This window comes from Uloborus diversus, chromosome 2 (assembly GCF_026930045.1).
Source record: "Uloborus diversus isolate 005 chromosome 2, Udiv.v.3.1, whole genome shotgun sequence".
NCBI classification, from domain to species: domain Eukaryota; kingdom Metazoa; phylum Arthropoda; class Arachnida; order Araneae; family Uloboridae; genus Uloborus; species Uloborus diversus.
Genome location: NC_072732.1, coordinates 55502040 through 55523124, shown reverse-complemented (window position 1 = coordinate 55523124; position 21085 = coordinate 55502040). Strand labels below are relative to the sequence as shown.

The 21085-nt window shown below is 34.0% G+C and overlaps 1 protein-coding gene across 2 annotated transcripts in view; it reads right to left on the bottom strand.

Annotated features, from left to right (window-relative positions):
- LOC129235152 (neogenin-like) overlaps nucleotides 1-21085 on the bottom strand; it is a 345244-nt gene that overhangs the window by 25889 nt on the left and 298270 nt on the right. The window contains exons 2-11 of one of the 2 annotated variants that reach the window (XM_054868842.1): nucleotides 18404-18572; nucleotides 16209-16354; nucleotides 14379-14663; nucleotides 10891-11044; nucleotides 6966-7111; nucleotides 5625-5900; nucleotides 4421-4580; nucleotides 2005-2159; nucleotides 991-1122; nucleotides 2-157 (exon numbers count right to left, since the gene is read on the bottom strand). In XM_054868842.1, the coding sequence (XP_054724817.1) occupies nucleotides 2-157; nucleotides 991-1122; nucleotides 2005-2159; nucleotides 4421-4580; nucleotides 5625-5900; nucleotides 6966-7111; nucleotides 10891-11044; nucleotides 14379-14663; nucleotides 16209-16354; nucleotides 18404-18572 (1779 nt within the window). Of the gene's footprint in view, nucleotide 1; nucleotides 158-990; nucleotides 1123-2004; nucleotides 2160-4420; nucleotides 4614-5624; nucleotides 5901-6965; nucleotides 7112-10890; nucleotides 11045-14378; nucleotides 14664-16208; nucleotides 16355-18403; nucleotides 18573-21085 lie in introns of both variants that reach the window. The other variant, XM_054868841.1, reaches the window with a different exon arrangement.

Sequence of the window (21085 nt, the reverse complement as noted above, 5' to 3'; positions counted from 1 at the left end):
CTGTCAGACAATGTCTTTGCTACCACATCATCGGAGTTCATTCCGGCCCCATTTGCGTTGATTGCTACAACCCAAAAGTTGTAATCTGTGAACTTTCTTAAACCTCTCAAAGTATGACTATTTTCTGTTGTGGACACTTCTCTTTCTTCTGACGTTCCTTTAAATAAATAATGAAAAATATACAAACTGCTCCAGTTTCTTCAGGGAATTTAGTTAATTTTGGTTATAAGGTTTGACGGGAAGTTTAGGGAAAAATTCCGAATAAAACAAAAAGGGAGGAAAAAATTGACATTTTGTACTTCATTTTGATTTTATTGTGAAGCTTTACTGACATTTTGATGTTTGCATTGCTTAAATCACTTCTTAAATATTTCACTTAATCAAAGAAATTAAATGAAATACTTGATTCAAAAATTGTTAAATTAATGCTCAAACAATTTTTGTTACACCAAATTAAAAGTATTGCATGCATGTGTTTTGGGATTACTAGGGACTCTTTTTCTTAGTGCAACAATCACTATGTTTCAAAGCTTAACTGCCAAAGAGGTTTCATGAAACTGGGAAATATGGAATTTTTGGTACAACAATATTGATTTGTTCATTGTTTTTGCACAAAGCTAATGTATTAAATCCTAAAAATTTGTATTTTTTCAAAAGCATTTTTTTCTATTTAAATGTATTTTGAATGTTTTTTTAATCAAATTTTTGAATTTTTTCTGAAGATATTGGTTTATAAAAATGAAATTTAGAAAGATAAAACATTCATTAAGAAGTTAAGGCTAAAAGAAAGATTTTTAAGTTTTAAAAATACTTGAAATAACGAAGTGCAGAGTAAAAGACAACATAATTAAATCCTCTTTAAACAAGTTTTAACTGTGCAGGGTGGTACTTGTAACAGTCCTATAAAATTTAAATACATTTGATAGGTATTTGTCGAAAATAACTTTTTTTAAATCAAATTTGCAATAGCTACACATCCAAACTATTTACCTTCTTCCATGTAAAAAAGCTTGTATTTCTGAACAGGTTCCACTGGAGATTCTGGTGGGTCCCATGAAATGTGAATTGAAGTGGGAGAATGAGCCACAGCCTTCACATTTTTTGGTGCTCCAGGAACATGAACTGGAGGAAACGTGATTGATGAAATGCATTGTTAGGTTTAAAATAATAGTAATAATGTGCTGAGCTATGTGCAAGTGAAAAAAGATTGTAAAGTACAAAATTTGAAAAATAAATTATCTACTTGCTTTGGGGTTTCTTGTAACCCCAAACATCAATATATGCTATTCATTTTGCATTTTTTTTTTGTTTTCTCACATTCAATTTCCACACTAAATGTTTGATATTATATTATTTATATTTCTTACGTCTTAAACAAATGACCTCAAAACCAAAAGATGCAATACATTTTAAATAAAAAAAAGAAAAATAATAATAAATAAAATGTTATGTATTTCAAAGGCATATCTTGATAAGTCAAGAACTTGAAAGAATACGTAGCAACTCTTATTTTATTTGTAATGTTTTACATCTCCTGTGTCATGCATAAATTCATATATTTCACGCAACTGTTTCACTGTTGAAAGAAATATTCAAAAATTGCGTTTTAAAACTTCAGTTTTGTAATTCTGGAAGAATGTTTAGAAACCCTCTCCTCCTAACATCATGGAAGGTCATTTAAAACTATGCTTTTTGAAACTTCAGTTTGGAAAAATTACCAGAGGATAGTCACAGACCTCATTATTTCTCCTACACTACCCGAGATGTCTACAAGTGCGTCTTTAAGACAAATTTTGCAAAATAATCGAGAGAAGGTTTCCAAATTTCTCTTAAAACCGCCAAAGATTGTCTAAATTTCCTTTTTAACACTTCAATTCCGAAAAGTTTCCGAAAGGGAAATTCAAACCCTATCATAATAATATTAGCTCAGTTGGGCCCAGACCCAAAGCCTACTGTTGAACATGTCTTTTTTATTTGAATTAACTGTAAAAGAACTTTTCATACCTTCTCCTTGTGTCTCCACCACAATTTCTTCAGAGCTTTCTCCAGGGCCATGCTCATTGTATGCTACAACTCGGAAATGGTATTTTGTGGAGGGCTGCAGTCCTTGGATACTCACTTCCTCCAGCCTTGGTCTTGTGGTGTTTAAAACACGTTCTCTGCAAAATAGTTGAGACATTTGTATTGTCAGAAAATATGGAATAATTTACCTTAAATTTGCTCAGTAATAAACAAAACTTAATATAGCTTTAAAATGGTGTAAAATGTCTAAGGAATGGATTGAAATGAAAACCACCGCAAAGAAAGTACAAATTATCAAGATAATACAGCAAGTAGCTATTTCAAGGCTACAATTGAGCCTTTTCATCAGTGCAAAAAGCTCAACAACACAAGAAATTCTCGAGAGAAGTGTTTTCTCACGACTTTCTTGTTGTATTCGCAACTGTAGAGCTCGAACATGCTACCTTGCGGTGATTAACAAAACTAAAGAAAAAGGTACAACATTCCATTCCACGTGTTTTCTTTGGGGTAAATTACAAGATTCAGATAGTTTGTTGTGTAATGTAATTTCAGAAGAATAGAAAAGAAAGCTTCCTTCAAACACGATGGAAAATTACTGTCATTTACTAAGCGTCAAACCAAGTTATAAGTTATGGCATTTGTTTGCTTTACCTTTTTTGTCCGCCATTAAACAGTGGCTGCAGCGCCCTCTATAGTTTATTGGAGTTGCGAATAACTATTTTCGGTATTTTCTTGATAATTAGTGCTTCATTTGCATTTTTTTCTTTTTTTTTGCATCAATCAAACTTTAGCACATAGCTTATTCGATCATTTTTTCGTCTAAGGAAATAGTTGTTACTTTATCACATAGCAGCTATTTTCGATTTTTTTTAAAATTTTAGTTTTTGAAACAAATACACAACTTTCAAATAAAAAATCCCCTTCAAAATAAAAAACTTGATCTATGATTAGTAGGGGGGTTATAGAATTTAATGGTTGATTTTTGTCCTTTTTGCTAATTTGGAATTCTAAATAAATTGAGGAGGAAAATAAACTAAATTAAGTACCTATGTACATAATAAGTTTTAGGAATTAATGTATTATGTGTAGATGAATTTATGATTGAAAATAAAGGTGATAGTTTGATTTTTCCTTCCTTGCGAGTGCATAATTATTTGAAATATTTCCGCTTTATTTTCTTTAAGTTTTAATGCTCTTATCTTTTATTAATTGTAATTACAATCTTAGCATGATTAGTTGAAACTTTCTTTTACAATATATAAAGAAATATTATAATTAGCAATTTTGCTTTTTTATATCATGCTATGGATGCTTATGATGTGGGGGTGGGGAGAAAGACCAGACATTTTCCACTTCTGGAAAGTTTTCAATATTGTGTCACCTTAACTGATAACTATGAAACTTTAAAAGATTTATGATTGCAACTTATTATGAAACGAGCTGATGTGTGCATCACATGACTTCCTTTTACTCCAATTCTAATGTAATTTTCCTATTATTGGCAATTTTAATGTGATTCAATAATTTACTCTCTAAATATCACCACCAGTGGCCAAATTGAAACAAGATTTAAAAAAAAAAAAGTCATCAAATTTGTCGCCAACTTGGCGATTAAAAGACTGGCGATATATCGGCAAGTGTCCGCCAAATGTTAACACCACTTGAGCATACATCGAAATTAACTGTGATTTCCCCCCCAAAAAAGGGCAAAAGACCCCTTTAGAAACACCCGAATACAACCAAAAGGGGAGGTGCACAACTAGACCCCACTAGAAGTTTACGTACCAAATTTCAACTTTCTAGGAAATACCGTTCTTGAGTAATGCGACATACATACACACATACATACATACGGACGTCACGAGAAAATCGTTGTAATTGACTCGGGGGAATGTCAAAATGGATATTTCGTGTGTTTATACATTCTTAGGCACTTATCCGCGTGTGGTTGGGCTGAAAAAAAAAACTCAACATTAATTGGGGAAGACCAAATTGAAATTAAGGCCAAATTTTAAGTGAAATTTTTTTCGCGAATACAATACTTCCTTTTTTGTAAAAGGAAGTAAAAATGACTATTTAAGTTTTTTTAAAATCTCGTCTTTACATCTCTAATCCTGTCATCCTTTTGGCAACTTTTTGTTACACAAAATAAATAAATAAATAGAAATAAATATGGAACATAAAAAAATCATATGCAATGTTATTGCCAATATTTGTTCATCCCCACTTTTGCCAGTGGTGAAACACAAAAGCTGAACCGCAGATAGATACTTTGTAATGAACATTTGGAACGTGTATCGCTGTTGTTTTCTCACTTATTGAAATTGGAATGAATTAAAACCAGCATTTATTGGTACTTAAAAAAGTGTCAACAACTAAGGCTGAGTTATACCCATACCTGGTTGAAGTGGACTCCTTATAATAGACAGAATAAGCAAATATTTCTCCATTTGATTTGAGGGGCTGCATCCAAGACAAAGTAATGAACCTCGTGGACACTATTACAGCTGTTGCGTCTCTTGGAGCAGTAGGGACATCTTTGCTGTGTGGCTGATCACCTGTGGATGAGTTGGGCTTAGGAGAAGGGGTGGCTAAGAGAAGTTTAGCAAGCAGAATATTTGGAGTTGCAGAGAATAAGAAAATGTTAATGCCAATGAAATAGTATTAGTAGGCAGAAAAAGTTTGGCAATAGAAAGATTTATGTTTTTGGAGGCAAGTTAGTGGATTTAGTTGAGCATTGAATTGCATTTTGTTATTCATGAAATATGCATGTTAATATGATTTGGAAAAGTTACAGGAACATATGTAAAAGAAAAGAAAGGGTTGAATTAATGAATGAAATAAATTAATGTTGTGCAATTGAATCAGTAATGAGGAGAAAAGAAGAGACATGTTAATTTAATGATCAAGAAAAAACTTACATGAATATCAAATAGTATGTCAAAAGGGAAAAAAAGTTAAATCTTAATACATAACTCATAAACTAAAAAGATAATTTTAAATTGTAAATATAATTTTTGATGCATTTTAATGAGCATAATTTTTCAGGGATGGAACATCATGAAAATCAATTTGGAGTAAGCTAAAGTACTGCTTTGAAGTAGTAAAAATTAGCTCAGGCTCAAGCAAAATAATTGTAACTCATATGGTTAAAAAATGATTTGGCACCAATTATTTTTATGCAAAAAACTGTCAATCTTCAATTCCTCTCAAAATTGAACAAAGAAAGTACCTACTTTTGATACAATTGATTTTCAGTATTGATGCAGGTGGTTGCAATTTTAGCCAGAAAATGATACTTTTAAAGCAGAACAGCTAATAGATTCTGTTTTAGTGCAGTCATGCCAATTGGCAATGTCCCATTCTTGTTTTTTTTTTCTTTTGCGGACAAGGAGAGTAAATTGAATTTCTGATTTCATGTTTAAAAAATGATTTATCATTACATTCTGATGGTGAAAATTGCATTTTGTTGAAATAAAATATTTTTTAAAAACTTGTTTTTTAGAAATCTTTGCATAGGTTGTAATTTAAATAAAACATTATCTTAAGAAAGCAAATGCTAAAATTAAACTACCGTGCAAAAAATTACGGATTATATATACCTGGTTGAAGTAACAAAAGTTGAGCTGTTGATTGTTCAGAACCGGCAGGGTTTGTAGCAAAACATTGATATACGCCAGCATCCGACCTCACCAGACCAAGTATTCTTAAATTATACCCATTCACGAGCTTGAAGTATTCGCTTTGTACGATGACATCACCATTCTTCAGCCAATGAACTTTAGGTTCGGGTTTTCCATAGACTTCACATTCTAAATCAACATCTTCTTTTTCATAAGAATATCTGGATTGGGGTTTTTTAGTAAATCTGGGAGGGACTGAAAAAAATCAAAATATTAATGTAAAAGAAAAGAAATTAATTAAAAACATAATTTTATTCATGAAATTTATAATTCAAAAAATAAATAAAGATAATTATGCACTAAATTTGAAAAGACTTTTCAAAAATGCATTAAAATAAATACAAAATGATGCTCCAACTTCTAAACGTATTTGTATGTTTTGTGACGCTTTATTGATCTTTATTTTTATTGATAAAAATATTCATGTCACGTTCTACAGTACCAGTAAATATTGTTTATAAGGATTCACTGACTCAAGAAATCAGCTGTTTTGTCATCATGTTCTTAAGAACAAGAATAAACTAAGGTTACATCATTGAAATTATGTCACTTGTCTATCTCCAGCAATGGTACATTTCCTCAAAACCTTTTTTTTTTATAAACATGTCTCGTTTTATATTTGAATTTTCTAAATGAAATTATTGGGCAAAAATTATCTTTAAGGTTTCTCCTAAAAGACGCATTTAAAAATTATGCAAATAAGTGAAAATTTACAATGAAATAAATTTATGCAACACGTAAAAATCTATGTTTAGACAGATAAGAAAGGCAAAGCGTCATCTGCTATTTTCTCAACGTTTAATTTTGATTTACTAAAGTGGTAAATTTACATCACTGTGGTCGTGGTGAATTCTCAAAAATCTTGGCGCCACAGCTATACCAAAAGTTCTATAAAATGGAAAAGTTCCGGCAGGAAAATAAATCAGTTCATCAGGAACTACTAAAAGTAATATAATCCATCAAATAAATACAACAGGAAATTAAATAATATTAAAGCAAATTACTTTTTATTTTAAAAATATTTAAAAGAGTTCTATTAAAATGAAGAACAATCTGATATTTAAATTAAACAACATAAAAAAGTCCATTATTTATCGTCAGTCTCGACAAGAAACCACGTCATCGTAACCAAGCTACGAAAAACAAACTAAAGTCCTAATCTTTAATTTTTTAAAAAATGTTTTAGTGAAAGAAAATGAAAAATGTTGTTTGATGAATGAAATCGCAAATCAGTTATTAGATGCACACATTAAGCCTTACTTTGAATTTCTAGTTCAGTACTGGTGTCCAAAGAATCCACATGGTTCTCTGCCCTACACATGTACGTCCCATCGTCTCCTTCTCGTACTGGATCGATTTTCAAACTTCCACTGCCAATTATGTGATGGCGGCCGTCTGATCCTTCCCTGGAACAAAGTGTTTCTATGATTTAAGTAAAACAAAATATATAAATATATACGATGAGAAATGTTTCATTTTTCTCAACATTAAACTTAAAAAAATTGCCTGAGCATTTTCCCGTTAAGATATACAGAATTAACTGCTTTGTACCTTCGAGCAAAAATTTAGCCTGAATTTCATAGAAGGATCAACTGTTTATTATCCACTCGTACGTGGTAGTGGCACCTAATAATTCTCAAAGTGTTTTTACAAAAACGTTTAAGCATAGTGCAAAAATGTAGCTTTGTTGTAATTTTGACACAAAATAAAAACATCAGAAATGATTTTAAAAAAAAAAGTTTTTAAAAGACTCAAATTTACACCTGCAACACAAAATTTGGTAACTAAAAACAAAAAGTAGTGGTAAATTTTGAAACGTGAAAAAAATTTCCGGGAAATTTTAAAGCCAGTAATTTCAACTCTCTCCTAAAGTTCTTCAAGAATATGATTTATCGAGATTTTCCGCAAGAGACTGGTAAATAAAAACATTTGTTACCAAGCTTTGTTTGAAGTGGAGATTTCCTCGCAATCAGGCATTTTCTGTAAAACAACTTTCACTGCCTACGTAGTATGCATGTAACGAAACTAAAATGCAGGGAAACATCCTTTTTCTTAATTCACTGCGCGGCAAAATTTTCTTCAAAATGCTTTTGACATTATTCATGCTCTTTCTCATGAAAATGTCCCCCTGAATCCAAATATGACCACCATTTTCCACCATCACCCCTCCTCCAGTTTTTGGAGGCAGCCGTTTTCAGATATAGTGAAGAGGGTGGTGCATCCCAGTTATATTAATTTTTATTAATGCTATATTGTAACCATAACTAATTAAATTTTTTAATCTTACCTATATCTATGAAAGTATTGTGAATAAATATAATAATGCGAGAAGCTTCTTTTTCCGAAGATCTGTGATGCGACTTGTATGCAACATGCGATGCATCCAAGGATTTTTTTTTTCACAACGTGAACATTTTTTCAGACATGGAGCTCATAGGAATGATTCCGATGCTCTGGTTTTACGTTGAAAAATACGCGAAAAAATTGTAAGACAAACCTCATAAGGAGAAAAAAAGATCGTTTTAGATGGATTAAAAATATTTTATGGGGTCTAAAAATATTTCATCTTAGTGCTTTGCTAAAAATTTTCAAACTTTTGAACTTTTGATTCCTCCAGCCCCTCATAAGAATATTAACGGTTAATACAAGTTCCTTTCCCTTCTAAATGAAAATAATGGCTATAAAACTGCCGAAAACAGTAAAAAAAAAAGTGAGGATCTTAAAGAACGGGGGGGGGGGGGGGGGAGCGTTGGTTATACTTGGGTTCAGGGGGTCCTTTTACACAAGAATCAGCAAGAATGGTCTCAGAAGCATGATGTTTTTTTTTGCTGTGAATATATTGTTTTTTTCAAGTTTCAATTAACTGGTTTGTGGAATTTTCTTAAAATTTAAAATTTCACACTATTAGCAAGTTGAAGTTAAAACCGGACTTGATTGCACACCTTAATGACGTGTATCCTCTCTTCATTCAAATCAAAACATATATGAAAAAACCTTTGAAGTATACTACCGTGGGAAGATAAAGCGCAGTATCTGCAGAAATGAGTTTTTGAGATATTTGAAAAAATGCGCTTTGGATTCCATACAAACGATAAGGAAGTTTTGGAATTTGACGTTTTTTTTGGGCTTTTATTTTCAGCGGAAACCAAATAAGCAAGCTAGCACAATCAAGTTGAAGTAAAATAGACGACGAAAAAGCTGAAAAATGAAAAATTAAAAATTAACAGATACAGCGCTTTATCTTCTTATGAGAGTATATGGCAGGTATTCATTTCAGATAAAAATGATGAGAACAAAAGAATATATTATATCTCTCAAGAGAGAAATATTACGCACCACAAAATATTTTTTATGAGTCATTTACTATTCGTTTATAAAAGGTTACCACATTAGAAAAAAAAAATCTCACAGTTTCAAATAATTGACTAAATTATTTTTTTTTTAAAAAAAAAAGGTAAAACATTCCATTCCACGTGTTTTCTTTGGGGTAAATTATAGGCTACAGACAATTTATGCTGTAATGTAATTTCAGAGGAATAGAAAAGAAAGCTTCCCACAAACACGATGAAAAATTACTGTCATTCACTAAGCGTCAAAACAAGTTATAAGGCATTTGTTTGTTTTACCCTTTTCATCCGCCATTAGACAGTGGCTGCAGTGCCCCCTATAGTTTATTGGAGTTGCGAATAAACTACTATCGCAAGTAAAAAATTGACTTGATATTTTTTTTTCTTTTGTAAGTCTTGTAAAAAAAAAGAAGAAAGGAGGAAAAAAATCCCTGCATTTGAGTTTTGTTACATGCATACTACATAAGCGGTGAAAGTTGTTTTACAGAAAAAAGCCGGTTGGCGAGGAAAACTTTTATAGCAAAAACTCATGGCGCTATTCGAAAAAAATAAATGTCTTAATTTTTCGGTTTCATTGTAAAGTACTGAACTCGCCATGTCATAGTCTAAAAGAGCTTTTGGAGAGAGTTCACACTACTGACCTTAAAAATAACCGGATAATTTTTTTCATGCTTAAACATTTTCTATTGTGTATGTTAACTTATTATATTATTTTGGTTATTCAGCAAAAGGTAGAGGTAGTTTTCACGCCTTTTTAATCGATAGCACATTTTTGTTAAATTAATTTTCATGAAATTATTGAATTCAGAATCTAGGGATAAATTTAAGGGTCAATATATGACTGTATCTTAACCCTTAACTGGGTACGATATTAGTGGTAATTTTGCTGCTATGAAGATTTTTTAAAAATGGGCGTTCACTATTATGAATTGATTTTTTTCTTAATACATGTATCACTTGAGCCAACTTTTATTTTCGAGGTAGACCGTGCAACGCCTTTTTTAAATGCAGCTAGTCTTTATATAAAGTGGGTTTTTTTTGCAACGAACTCGGTAACATTATTACAAAATGAGTAAGAACCAGCTATCTCATATTCGAACATCATGTATCGCTTTTCATCATTCATGGTCTTCTATTTTCGGCGAGAGACCTTAGAAGCTTAAAAAACTGCTCTATCAATCAATCCATCAGTACTCGACTCATTTAACAATGACATCTAGCTGATGAAACTCTAAAAAATTCAGACACGAACGAAAATGACTGCTCTAAAAATAACATATTGCCAGCTGAAATATTAACGGTGAGATGTTATCATGCGTTTTCCACAATTAAGCTTTCATATTATACGCTGATTAATGATTATTTGAAACGAGAATTGTGGAAAATAGAGCACAGGTTCACATAATTGACTTAACTCACAAGAAATAAACTATAGGACCAGCACAAAATGTGTATGCAAAATATTTTAAACACGTTACAAAAATAGGCACCCCTCAAGAAAAATAATGAGGAAAATCCTCTCCTCAGAAAATTCTGAGTTGCGTAGTTCAAAACTGAAAGAACAAAAAGAATAAGAGCTAAAAATGGATGGATACATGTTTATTCAATAATTATTTGGTAATTAGCTTATTCACTTCAGCAGGATGCAATCGCAAGTCTTCTTATACATTTCTACTTTGCGATTTTTGTTTAGTCATCGATATCTAAACTACTAATAGTTAGCTTTTTTCTCCACATTTATAAGACACACACGCAAACCCTAGAAAATTCTGATTATGCTATTGAAGAAAACTAGTATTAAACTTAGGTAAAAAGAAAAAGACGCGAAATGTACTTACTGCAAATCGATCGTGGCGCCATCTTTGAGCCAAGTGATTTTGGGAACAGGATTACCATTTGCTGCGCAGTCCAGTGTGATACTAGTTCCTTCTACAACGAAGGAACTTCGGGGCGAAGCGATGAATTGTGGGGAGGAAAGTTTGTTGGCTTCGGCTACAGAAAAAAAAAAAAAAAAAATCAGTTAGTTGTCTCAGAAATGAGTCTTTGTTTTTATTAATATTATTATCTTTTTTATTCGCTGTCCATGGCTATCGTCTTCAGATACCAACGAGAAATTCGGTTTAACCAAAACCAAGCATATTTTATAGTCCGTAGAAGTTAGTAAATGTATTTTATTTCATTTATTTCTTTTTGATAGAGTAAAATTAAATATTTATATAGAAGGATGACATGTTGTTGACATGATGGTTGTTATTGAAGGAATCATATGTAAAAAGTGATGAAGTGGAGGTGATGTGCATTAGGGTGTCCCAAAAAAATGAAAGTCGTTTTTTTAAAACGCATACCCTCTTATTTTTTTCCTTTTATATCAAAACCGTTGGAAAAAAAGTTTCATGCAATTTGAAGCACGGTAACCCGTGCCGACTTGCGCCTAAAGGCCTAAACGTGTAAATAGCACGTGTATTCATATAAGCAAGCGAATGCTGCCGACGCGATACTTTGCAAAGCTCAAAACAGCTGTAAATAGTGCACAGAAAACAAATGAAAACAGAAAAACATATGTTGGGGGGGAGGGGGGCTTATCCGTAGTAATTTGCAAACCGCTAAACATGTCAGGACGAATACATTCCGGTCAGCGAGCGCAGTATAGTCCTTCCATAGGGAACGAAACATGGCAGTGGAATTGCAAAGTTTGAAAAAAAGGGATATTTTTAATAGGAGTCGTAAAACAACAAACTACGGGCTTAAAACTTCCCTCTAACGGACAAGTTCTGTCGGTTTTGTTTTATAACATTCGAGAAGTAAATTTAACCATCAGTGAAAGTGCAAATATCGTTATTCGGGAATGCATCATTTTTTGGGAAAAGGCACGCGTTCCTACCAAATCGTTGCTAAATTGTGTGAATAAACTTAAAAACCTGTATCAAATCTAGAGAGACTTACAAAAAAATGCAGAGAAACTGCAAGAAGTATTCAGGCAGCGCCAACAAGAATTTTCAAGTAATTTAAACAATTTATTCAATATTGCACTTCGGTTAATCAAAATAGAGGAAGATGGGACTGTTGCCTGCTTTGAGTGCTCAAAAATCAAAAGAAGATCGCTTACCTATAGTTATTTTATATGAATGTGACGGAACAACTCATTGCTGAGTCTAAACTGGATAACTCCACAGGAAAAGAACAAACAAAGGCTGTTTGAAAGGCAGTTTTATATTGGAATCTCGAAGACAAAGTTAAGTTGTGATATTACAGCTTCCAGAACAGGTCCTTTAAGTGGTTCTTGCGCTATTCTTGAGCAAAAATTTGATAGAGAAATGCTTTCCTTTGCTTGCCGTCATCACATATATGAACTGATCTATCTCGCTTAAATACAGTGCTATGGAGGAGCTGCGGAGTTGTTCCGAACTGTACCCTAACTTGGAAAATTTACTTGACTTTTACCGTGCTGAACTTACTAATATTACGCTCAGGGATGACTATCAAGAGTTGACAGAACTGCCTATCATATTTTTAGGTGGAGATACAGAAAATGAATTTAAAATAAGACCACCGGGAGTCATGCACAAAGCTCGATGGATGGCTCGAGCGATTTACTTCCTAAAACTATTATATTTAGTTCACAACTAAAATTAGATACGAAGGAAAATGAAACATTGTTTGATGTCTGCTTTTTTGTAGTGACAATATACGTGAAACCATGGCTTCAATGCATTTTGACAGTCAAAGCACCCAAAAAAGATTTGTGCTTTTTGATAAAAGTGTACGAAAATGTGGACCCAATTATCTCAAAAGCTGCTCTACAAAAATTCACCCAGCTTTTATGGTATGGTCAATAATATTTCATTCCTTTATGTGAAAAAGACTGTCTCAAAGCTTAGTGCAGTAAACGATGCAGCTGAAAGAGCGGTAAAAATGATGCAGAACTTTCATGGTTTGCTAACAGCTGATGAGGAACAAAAACAATCTGTTACGTTGTGTTCAAGAGCAGAGTACGTTCTATTCTGACTGCAAAAAGCAAACATTGAATTAAAAATATGTACAGTAATGTTTCTTTTAGTCTAATATTGTTGTAAATATCTGCTTTAAATAAATTGATGTCGCGTGTAGTAATGAGTTATGCAGTTAGCAATTTTTCCACTGTAGTCGCCTTACAGGATTTTAGGTCCAACTTTGACCTCAAGTCGGCACGGGTTCCCGTTATTTAATTGCAATGGAACTTTTTTCTCATGTTTCTGAGGTGAAATGGAAAAAATTTGGAGGGTATGCGTATTCGATTTCACAAATTTTTTTTTCGCCATTATATCTTGGGACACCCTAATGTGCATGGATAATGTGCACAATAATATGGTTCGTACAAGATACCGACAGCTCGGTTACCGCATTTAAAGACTGAAGTTTCGTCCTTAGCCTTATTTTAATTTACACCTAAACATGATGTATGTTATTAATGTTAAAAATTCAGAACAAAGTTAATTTGCGTAATGATTTTAAATACTTAAACGCAATCAACACACACTTCTGTTTCACCCCTGGTTTTGCAGAAAAAACGGATCTTGGGCAGCGTCATTAAATAAATATATTGCTGATTAGATTAAGCAGCTTCGTTTGAGATTTGAACCGAAAGGTATCATAATTTTTTATTCAGTCATGATGAATTCTAATCGAATGCCAACAAAAACTGCGAAATATTAAGATCCAGGAAAAAAGTTCAGGTGCCAAAAAAGACTTCTCAGAGTTTGAGAAAATTTAAAGCATCATGTTTTCTAAAAAATTCTTATTCTAAAAGAACTAGTTGCCAACATATTTTTTTAGTTGACCAGATGACCTGGCGCCTGGGATTTGTCAGACCCTGACGTACCTTTTAGGTCCATAAAGCAAAAAATTATCCCCCCCCCTACAGTTCTAAAGTTGTTTGATGCGTTCATTATTTTCTCGTCAGATGAGTTTTGATGATATGCGAACCAAATAACATTCTGTTCAATTTTAGAAAGCCCTTATACTGCGCCACATTTTACCCTACACTACACTTTCAGACCCATGTAATTACTTACTGCTACACTCCTGAAGACAAATCTATTCTTTGATCCAGACCAGGAGCAGAGCAGCCCCCGGATCCAGCACCCCCCAAGGTATTGATTTGGAATGGGAACTTGGAGAACTTTGTGAATTCGGCTGATTTACCACGAATCAGTCACCATTGTTATATCGTTCACGAGGATTTTTGACCGGCAGTCATTGAGCCCACGACTCTCTAATTACGAGGCCAGCGCTTTGTCAATCGAGCCACCAAGGCCTCGCCGCATCCAGAAACAAACTTCTAACTTACCGTAATCTAAGCTGACAGTAAGCGTCCCGGTTGCACTGATCCTGTGTCTTTCGACATTAGACGCGTTGCACTTGTAAATGCCACTGTCCGAAGTCTGAACTCGCGTGATTTCCAAGGCACCGCTAGGCAAGAGGGTAATTCGATCTTTTTCCAGTCGCAGAAGTCTGTCGTCTTTAAGCCACTTGATAACAGCAGAGGGGTGTCCCTGAATCGAACACGGAAAATAAGCCGTCTGTCCGGGGTAAACCGTCACGTCTTGGGGCTGTTCGTCGAACCTTGGCAAGTCTGAAATAGATAATTTGTTTTTAATGCGTTGAAGATGTTATAAAAACAAAAATTAATGTAATCTAAATTTTATATTTAAATATTGAGCATAATTTAGTGTTAAAAAGCGAAATCCGTTATTTCATTGAATAACTAGGCTTTTCATGAAACAACTATAGTTGGGGCAAAGCTAACCTGACAGCTCCGTAATGCGGTGATTAGGAACGTAGCCTTCGCAATGCTGCTAGGTTAGGTTCGACCCAACGATAGACAAGTTAGTTAATGTGCATACAATTGTTGAATTCAACGATTTAACTGAGGTTGGGGCAAACCTAACTTGGCAGCATTGTAAAGGCTATGAAGATCAAAATCACAGTATTGTGACAGTTCCTGGTTAGGTTCTCCCCAACCAGTTTCGGATACAAGGGGATGGTCATGGGGTTATGACCCCTCTTAAACCGTCGACAATAATATCCATCCATATTGTGTTAAAACACTTTATGAATAAAATGTAAACGATTTCAATTGTCTTTTCAATATTCATTAATTATTTTTGAAAGTATTTGAAATATACTTTTTCTTTTCATTGCTTATAAAATTAATGTACAACGTTATGCCCTATTGGGTGCCTTATTCCTAGCCCGATTTGACGCTTTATATCGTCACTTCAGAAATTTTTCAGACCCAAAACCGTTGTTTCGTTTATGGGGGGTTTGGAGGAGCATTCTTTAGCATGAACCCCCTAAAATAGTAGTTTGTATCCGTCCCTGGCCCTAACCATAGGTATTCTGCAAAATAACGATTTCTTGATAGTTAAAGTATGAAATACGGCACTCGAAAATTCTTTGAACCAGTTCTAGCTGTAAAGTAAGAAATAACAACGTCAAAAAAGCACAAATTGCATATTACAGCAGACACGTGTTTCGGCGTTACAGAGAACGCCTTCTTCCATGCAAAAAGTAATGAGCTTATGGATGAAAAGATTGTCGGATGTCTTTTCATCCAGAAGCTCATTCCTTTTTGCATTGAAAAAGGTATCTGCTGTACGGTTGCACGAAACACGTATCTGCTGTAATATGCAATTTGTGCTTTTTTGACGTTGTTATTTCTTACTTTACTGTTCAACACAAAGGTATTTATTTATCTTATTTATTAGTTCTAGCTGCTTACGGTCAACTTTGAACCACTGATAGTTGCTTTGAAATGACGTGTGTGCGTATTTTTCAATACATTTTAGCTATTTATGAAAAGTTAATGAATAAAATAACTTTGAAATTGCTTATTTTTGACTTGAACCGTCGATCATTAGTTATTTCATATAATAACTAGATAAAGTATGTAACTTTTCATCTATTATATCATTTAACTGACCTGTCTAAAGGTTAATACTTGTAAGTTTTCAAAACTTAATTAAAATATGAACTTGAAATATGAGAAGGAGTGAACACTCTTGCTATAATTTCCATCAGTCTTAAAGTAACCCGATTAAAAAAGTAAATCCTTGTAGTAAGGAGCGTATTTTTTTTCTGCAATTTATAAAGAGCAAGCAAGAGCTGGATCACTTACTTGCAACTTGCAACATTGCTGGCTTGCTGACAATTGTGCCGATTTCTTTGACTGTCGCCACACACTGGTACATTCCTTCGTCCGGCCGTTCATTTCGCGTGTGGTGCACCTGCTTGATGAAAAGAGAGCCATTGGACAGTATTGACCTAAAAATAAAGGGAAAAAAATAAGATAAAAGACCTGTGACCCACTTCCCCCCAATCAACACGAATTCTGAAACTTTGAATTCAAATTATGTTTTTCGCCATCACGGGTTGTGACAAGATCCTACTCATTGGAGTTGTTGTTTCTAGAAACGGCTCCCCCTCCCAATCATATCCCTCCTCTTGGGTGGTTACGTGTGTCTAGTTGAGTGTGTGTGTGTGTGTGTAGGCTTACATGTGTGCACGTAGGCGTGTGTAAAGGCGCGCGCATGTGTGCGCGTGTATGTGCATGCGTGCTTAGGACATGGACGCCACCGCCCAGCAGAAGTAGATTCCGGGGGACAGTGCTCAGGACCAGAGGAGCCGCACCAGTGGGCGGTGGTGCTGCAGAGACTCCTGGTCCAAGCTGAAAAAGGAACCACAACATCAAGGACGGTCAAGTGAGAACAATAAGCAATCGTTATTGCTCAAAAAGGAAATAGAATAATAGTTGAATTTTTGACTAAAACTGCAATTTTATTAAAGTAACTCAGTGTGCGTGAATCTTTCATCACGAAATAAATACAACCACTATTTTAGTTATAGTCTACGAAAGTGCTTTTTTTAGTATTATAAAAAACTCAAAAAGGCTTGAAAAAGCAATTGTGGAGGAATGAAATGAAAATTCTGATTGCAATTAAATAAAACACAATTATGCTTGATATTACGTTATTTCTGCTGCTTTAATAGAATGAAAGAGTTTTCGGGGGATTGTTTCAGGCTACAATCTGCGTTTTCTCAAAATTTGGGAATGAGAGTACTGACGTTTGGAATAGTCGATGGTTTTACAAGAACATAATCCAGAATACAATATTTAAGCAAATAAAACTCATAAAAAGCGACTTTTTAAAATAATTAAAACTTAACTACCACAACTAATAAATCAAACAAAACATAACAAAACCCCCCCCCCCGTTATATTAATAAAAGTATTTACATAAATGCATGCGTTTCATATTAAAAATAGAAATTTAATTGAAAATAGTGTCCTCATTTTTCTCATTGTGTTTCTTGGACCACCAAAATGCTGAAAGGAAACGTTATTAAAAATTTTATTTAGATAAAAACTGAAATATTACATAATTTCTAAGTTTTATTACTATTTTCGAATGCCTTTCATATCATCCAATACCTTTAAATAATAATAATAATAAAAAAATGCGTCTGCTTTAAATCTTAAGCAGTGGTAAAATATTTTCAAAATTTCACAATTTTTACAAAAAATAAACTACCCACAAAAGCACGTCAGATACCAAGCAAGAATCTTTTTAGGCGGCTCTTAAAAAATCGTAAAGTTTAATGATGATGCTTCAAAAGCGTAATTTCTCACAAAAGAAAGAAATTTAAGGAAATATTTCTTTCATGAATCTTTCTTCTGTCTGCAAATCGTTAAAATTTACGTTGGGAAAAGTCAGCATTTAAATATCAGCTCTCAATGTGCATTTTGCTTTGCTTTTGTTGTTTTGAATGATTTTAAGCGAAAACAGATTTTTTAAATAGGTGAAATGCACGGAGGCAGAAAATGAGGGTTTCTTTTCCTTGTCGTAAAACCCACTTGAAACATGCGGCTTTAAAAGGATATGATCATGTTTTGATGACGTTTGAATATCTTAATGGTTTTAAGAGTCAGTAGGAAGAAGAAAATCTTATGCATGCGTCAAGTTTGAGTGGTGGAAAGAGGATTTTTTAAAGCAGGTGAGGAAAATTAAATTTACTGAAGACTAAAAAGCGTCTTATGTATTAGATGCTTGTCGGAGAGTAAAAATCGCAAATTAGAGAGAAAATAATCATTTTAAGACGTGCAATCATCTTTCACTTTCACTGTTTATAGAAAGAATTATGCATCAATAGAGCCTAGTTTTTGAGGAAGAACAGCTTTTACCTTATTCGATCCTCTTTTTAGCCTTTCTACGGTATATCCGCGTTTTTTTTTTATTATCGCGGCACTTGTGCGGCATAATTCCGCGGAAAACCTGGAGTTTACTGTATATCAATATTTGTTTGTATTCCTACCTTCTAGTGTCTCCAACGACGTGAACAGGTGATCCGTCCCTCCTCCAGTCGTAGATGGGAGGCGAAGGCCCGCTGGCAGAGCAATTCAGGAGGACAGGTCCATCGCGGACAGCAACGACGTCAACAGGTTCCACATTGAAATACAGTTCTTGAAAAGGAATAGCAGTATCTGAGAGAAGAAAGAGTGATTTTCCGATTAGTTAGGCGCTTTGGTACGTAGAAATCAAATTACTAATAATGCTTTCTTAATCTTCAAAACAGCCAGCAAAACGGTCCAATAAAAAAGGAAACAACGCACACGCATAAAAGATAATTTAATTAATATAGTTTTATCACGAAGTGCAAAATTACACGAGAATAAGGGAGTTGAAATATTATTCCAGGGCTGCGGAGTCGGACGGAAAATGACTGACTCCGGCTCCCACTCCGGGAAATTTACAGCTTTCGACACCGACTCCCCTATCCGACTTCTTTCCCCCATCATCAGCCCTCATAACTCCCACTCCAGCTCTTGGAATTTGAAACCTGTGACTCCCGACTCCTTCACCCCCCAAAATCAGCCCAACTCCGACTCCGCAGCCCTGTATTACTATCTGAAATTTAAAAACGTTTCCGAAGTTTCAAAACAGGGGTGCCCAAGCTTTTTTCATTCGAGGGCCACACCTCATATTAAAATGATTCTCGCAAACCAGAACATGAATAAACTTTCAAAATATTAAAAAAAAAAATCTTAATTAACATGGTGAAACGTCGAAAATTTATTAAAGTTATAAACCAAGAATTGCTATTGTCATTATTTGATTCCTCGTTTATTAGTTGCATTTGTTTCCTTGAGAGTAATTTCGGAATATTTGGTTCCAAATTGTGACTAATCGTGATTTTCAGTTTGTAACATTCAACAAAATAACGGGCCACATGGGTAAGCTTTACGGGATTTATGAGACCCGGGGCCGTAGGTCGGGCACGGCTGCTTTAAAATATTTTCTAAAATTCAAAAACATAGATCACACTGAAAAATGATTCTGTGTTATTCAAAATTTATCTTTCGATGCCTTTTAATATTCTGTGAAACCGGAATTGCATGCGTGATACTTAAAAATATTTTCTGATAGTAAAAAAAATGTTTCGCGCAAATGTTCTAAAATTCAAAAGTACGTACAGTCGGATCCCGCTACAACGTGATTAGACTCACGCGAAATGGCTATAACGCGAGTTTTTATGGAAAATTAATTTTTTATTACGGACGCAAATTGCTCGCCTGGAATTCGTTGAAACTAAATATTGGTTTCCGTGAATGGACTTTCGTCCCTTTAACATCACTGAAAACGGAAGTTCTTAGCTTTAAATTAGTTTACTTGTACACGGTTTGGGGTCAAAACTTCACGGCCAAAACTTCGCCGATCCATTACTTCGCGCGGTCAAAACTTCGCGTGGTCAAAACTTCGCGTGCACAAAACTTCGCCGATTCATTGCTTCGTATGTCTAAAATTTTGCCGATCCATAACTTCGTGTGTCTAAAATTTCGCCTATCCAGAACTTCCGGCATTCATAACAATGACAATAAACATATCATATAAACTTAGCAAACAAGTAAAAACGTGTCTTTTTTTGGGGGGGGGGGGATTGTTTAATGATTTCTAGGAACAAATTGGACACACACTACATAAAAAAATAATTTTTCATAATGAATTACTTGATTGCAAGTTAATTGTGTAAATCCTAAATGAATTTAAGTATATCAAGTTAATGAAGTAATAAATTTGAAGATTAAATTAAGATTAATTGATCACTTTTCGAAAAAAAACGATTAATTGGTTTGATAATAACAATTTAATGTTCTATAGCTAACTAACTGAAAAATTTTTGATGATAAAAAATTTTGTATTTCATTTTAATTTTTTTTATTATTTATTCCTAATCCTATTTCATACTAGTTTTTTCAAAATTTGTCAATAAAATTCAGAAGCTATCCCTCCCCCTTCCCCTTTCAACTTGCTTTCCGCGGTGTTACTCATAATTCGCTCACCTCTCCATTCGAGCGAGAAATTGAATGATCACAAATTTTTCATCATTTCAGGTCATTTCAGGTTGCAAAAATGTTCTACTAGGAAACCGTTATTAGTTACCTCTGGACTCGGTCGCTATATTGGATTAAGCAATACAGAACGGTCGTTCTACCGAAAGCAAATATAATATAGATTATGTAGGGATAAAGTTGGGACTTTTACCACTAGTCCTTATAATGGAATGGTCTTTATAATGTGTGGTCGTCATAACGAGCGTCGATTGTATATGTAATATAAAGATTTTTTTCACATTAAAACTAAAATTATTTTTAAGAAGTTTTTTTTTAGACGCGTAAAGACACACACGTATTTTAGACACGCACAAAGTTTTGTTTGTGCAAAGTTCTGTGGGCACGAAATTTTGAATGCGCGAAGTTTTGTCCAGGCGAAGTTTTGACCACGCGAAGTTTTGACCACGCGAAATTTTGCTCACGCGAAGTTTTGACCACGTGAAGTTTTGTTCACGCGAAGTTTTGACCGAGCGAAGTTTAGTCCACGCGAAATTTAGTTCACGCGAAGTTTAGTCAACGCGAAGTTTTGTCCACGCGAAGTTTTGACTCCGCGAAGTTTTGTCCACGCGAAGTTTTGGCGGCGAAGTATTGTCTGGCGAAGTTTT